At 25.6% G+C, this 3,547-nt stretch overlaps 1 protein-coding gene across 1 annotated transcript in view; it reads left to right on the forward strand.

Moving 5' to 3' along the window:
• Window positions 306-3,547, forward strand: part of LOC107641853 (B3 domain-containing transcription factor VRN1-like) — a 3,775-nt gene continuing 533 nt past the window's right edge. The window contains exons 1-3 of the mRNA XM_016345277.2: window positions 306-925; window positions 1,479-1,854; window positions 2,249-2,364. Of these exons, the coding sequence (XP_016200763.1) occupies window positions 839-925; window positions 1,479-1,854; window positions 2,249-2,364 (579 nt within the window). The 5' untranslated portion in view covers window positions 306-838. The remainder of the gene's footprint in view (window positions 926-1,478; window positions 1,855-2,248; window positions 2,365-3,547) is intronic.

The following is a 3,547-nucleotide window of genomic DNA, read 5'->3' on the forward strand; positions in this document are numbered from 1 at the left end:
AAGGACATGAGATCCGATTCTCATGTACTATCTTATCTGAGCCCTTTTCCATTTTAGGGTTATGTTGCCTCTTTTGTTCCAATATTTGATTTTTCTTTTTTCTTTCTTGGTGTATTGTCATTATTGTACTACTCTGATCATCTGCAACCACCCTACATAACACACTACATGCATGCTAGCTGTTCAAAACAAAAGAGAAGACTAGCCAACTACTGACGAGTTTGTTGAGAAATTAATCTATTATTTAAAAAGAAGAAAATAAAAGGAAATGACTAATCAACTCCTTTTTTTTTCACTATGCTTTCTAGTTAAGTTGCATTTAAACTCCTTTAATATTTTTCTTATTTGTTCTCATTTTCTTTCTTTCTTTCTTCCTTCCCAGAACTTTACAGCAGAGACTATGAATATTTGCATTGATATCTTATAGACTTATACTACCATTTGCCGCTTCTCACCACTACCTATCTCTCTCTTCCATCCTCTCTCTCTCTCTCTCTCTAAAGAGATGTAAACTTGTTTCTTGCTTCAATCTTATGCATCCTATTTTTCAAAAAAAAAAAATAGAAAATAGAAAATAAACATTTTCTAACAAGTTTTCATTTACTCTCCTTCTTTTCCCCTTAGACTTAGGCAGAGATAAAGTAGCTTTTGTATCTTCGGTTTTTCATGAAATTAGAAAAGAAACAAAACACATCCACATATAATTAATAGTACAAATATATATATTTTGTAGACAGGATCCCTTTCTTGTTTGTTTCTTTCTTTCTCTGTCAATTGTGATTGAGCAACAATATATAATATTCTTAGTGTTTGATATATAGACCCAGTTTCCATATCCATGGCGATTCATCAACAACATGAACCCACTAGTGTTGTCAGTTTCTTCAAGATCATTTGTCGTTGGCATATTCTAGATGAGAAGATTGTAAGTTCTTATTCCTTTTACTTACTGTGTAGTCATGTTATATTTATAATTTTATATATTATGTTCCTCTTGTTAGTTACTCTTTTTTTTTTTTTTAATAACCAAATTCAATTCAACTTTCTCTCTCTTTTTCTCTCTTTTTATAGTCATTCATGCTCAGTTTTTAGTTCAGAAAAGATTATGAACTATGATTAACTACCACTTGCTTACTACTATATATATGCTGAATTATTTGTGTTTATGTTTAAAAATTGTTTGGTTATTACTTCTTTTTTCTTTCTTTGAGGATATATATTCACTGATATTTGAATGAATAGAATAAAAAAAAAGAGATAAACTTATTTGCTTACAAGAAAAAAAAAAGCTAAGGTGATTTTATATATGACTGTGCATAAAGTTATTTCTTAGGGAAAAAAATAACAAAATTTGCTTGTCCTTCTAAAAATACATTATTCTCAGTCGTCAAACCGTTTGAAAAAATTCCAGATTTAACATTTATCCGACATAAATACGAGTAGTAGAATAGTTGATTTTGTTGTTCTTCAATTGACAGAAGCTTCCAATGGAATTCACAAACAAGTGTGGATTGAAACTCCCAAATCCAGTTATTCTGAAAGTTGTAGATGGCAACCAAAAGAAAGTGCATTGGACCAAAATTAATGGTTCCATTTGGTTTATTGGGAAGGAATGGAAAGAGTTTCTTGAGAACTACTCTGTCTCACACGGTCACCTTTTGTTGTTCAAATATTGTCTTGTGACTTCATACTTTGGGGTCCAAATATTTGACAGCACCACTCTTGAAATTAACTACCCTTACCATGAACTCAACTATGATGATTATGAAGATTATTATGATGAAGATGATGATGATGATGATGAAGATGTTGATGATGTTGTGAAGCTTCAATATGATCAATATCAATTGAAAGGTATATTACTAATATCAGGATTTTCTATTCATATATTTTATATATCAAGCTATAATTTTATGCAATATTCTAGAGTTTTACAAATTTTAATCTTTTAAAAGATATGTTTTTACATTTTTGTTCTTGGTTTTTTAGTTAAATATTGACATATGTTATACTAATATTTACTTTGTTGCATTAGGTTTTAAAAGTATTCAATAGAATAAACTAATAATGGGGGACCAAAATAAAATTTTTTAAATATTTATAGACCAAATCAACCAAAAAAATCTGTAGATATCAAAATAAAAAAACATATTTTTTAGCTGCAATTAAAAGAATATATTTAAGTTTATATTTAATTATTATTACCAGTAACATGACAATACCCTTTAACTGAAATACTAATACGTAGATAAAAGTGAGAGTATTGCGGATGCTATAAGAAGTGACAGACTAGAGAGAAAAGATAGCAACCCCAGTTTCGAGGTTGTCATGCCGGATTCATATATCAATGGGGGAAGATGCATGGTAAGTAATCAACATAATTAATAACATAATTTTTTTTAATTTAATTTTATGCACTAATATTATTAAATAATTTTATACGAATGTCCAATTATTATATAGTTACTAACACTTTATTTGGATGTTACAAAGAAAATAGAAGAAAAGAAAATAAGAGAAAAAAAATAAAAAAAAAAGTTGAGTTATTTGTATGTTATTTGGATGAATAGAAAATAGATGGAAAGAAAATAGAGAAAAAATTTTCTTTTGTTTGGATGGAAAGAAAAATGAGAAAAAAAAATTATAATAGTATAAAATTACATTAATACTCTTATCATAAAATAAAGTATAAATATTTTTATTAAGAAAATGGAAGAAAAAGTTGAGCTATTTGTATGTTGTTTGGATGAATAGAAAATAAATAGAAAGAAAATAGAAAATTTTTTTTGTTTGGATGGAAAGAAAAGTAAGAAGAAAAAAAATTATAATAGTCTAAAATTACATTAATACCCTTATAATAAAATAAAAAATATTTTTATTTATTCATATTTTATTATATTTTATAAATATTATAAAATATTATAATTTTATATATTTAATTTAAATTATTTATCTAATACATATAATGTTTAAATATAAATTTCTATTATAATAATATATTAAAACTAAATTTATATTAATATTTGTCAATAATAATATAACTAAGAGTAATATTAAAAATACAAAATTATAACACTTTTTTTTTATTTTCTTGCTTGTGATGGAAAGAAAATTTTCTTTCCTTCCTATTTTCTTTGATAACCAAACAAAAAAAAATATCATTTTCTATCTATTTTCTTTCCATTCATTTTCCATCAAACCAAACATCATGTAAAAGCGAAGTTTCATACAAGAAAAGAGAGACAATTGACTTAGCGGCGGAGGTGTTAATGGAAAGGGGCAATGGCCCCAAATTAATAATTTGTAGTTTGTACATACTAAATTTTTTATCTTTTAGTTTGTTTTATTTTAATTTTTTTTTCTCTTCTTAATTTATATTTTTTATGTTGTTTCTTCTAAAAAAAATTTCTAACTCTATCTCTGAATTGTCTCTTACAACCATCAATTTTTTTTATTAAATTATACATAAATTTTAGTTTAATTTCTCTTCTTAAATTTTTTATTTTAGTTTTTGTTAATTGTAATTTTTTTTCTGTCCATTAATGAT

This window comes from Arachis ipaensis, chromosome B05, assembly GCF_000816755.2.
Source record: "Arachis ipaensis cultivar K30076 chromosome B05, Araip1.1, whole genome shotgun sequence".
Lineage (NCBI taxonomy): Eukaryota > Viridiplantae > Streptophyta > Magnoliopsida > Fabales > Fabaceae > Arachis > Arachis ipaensis.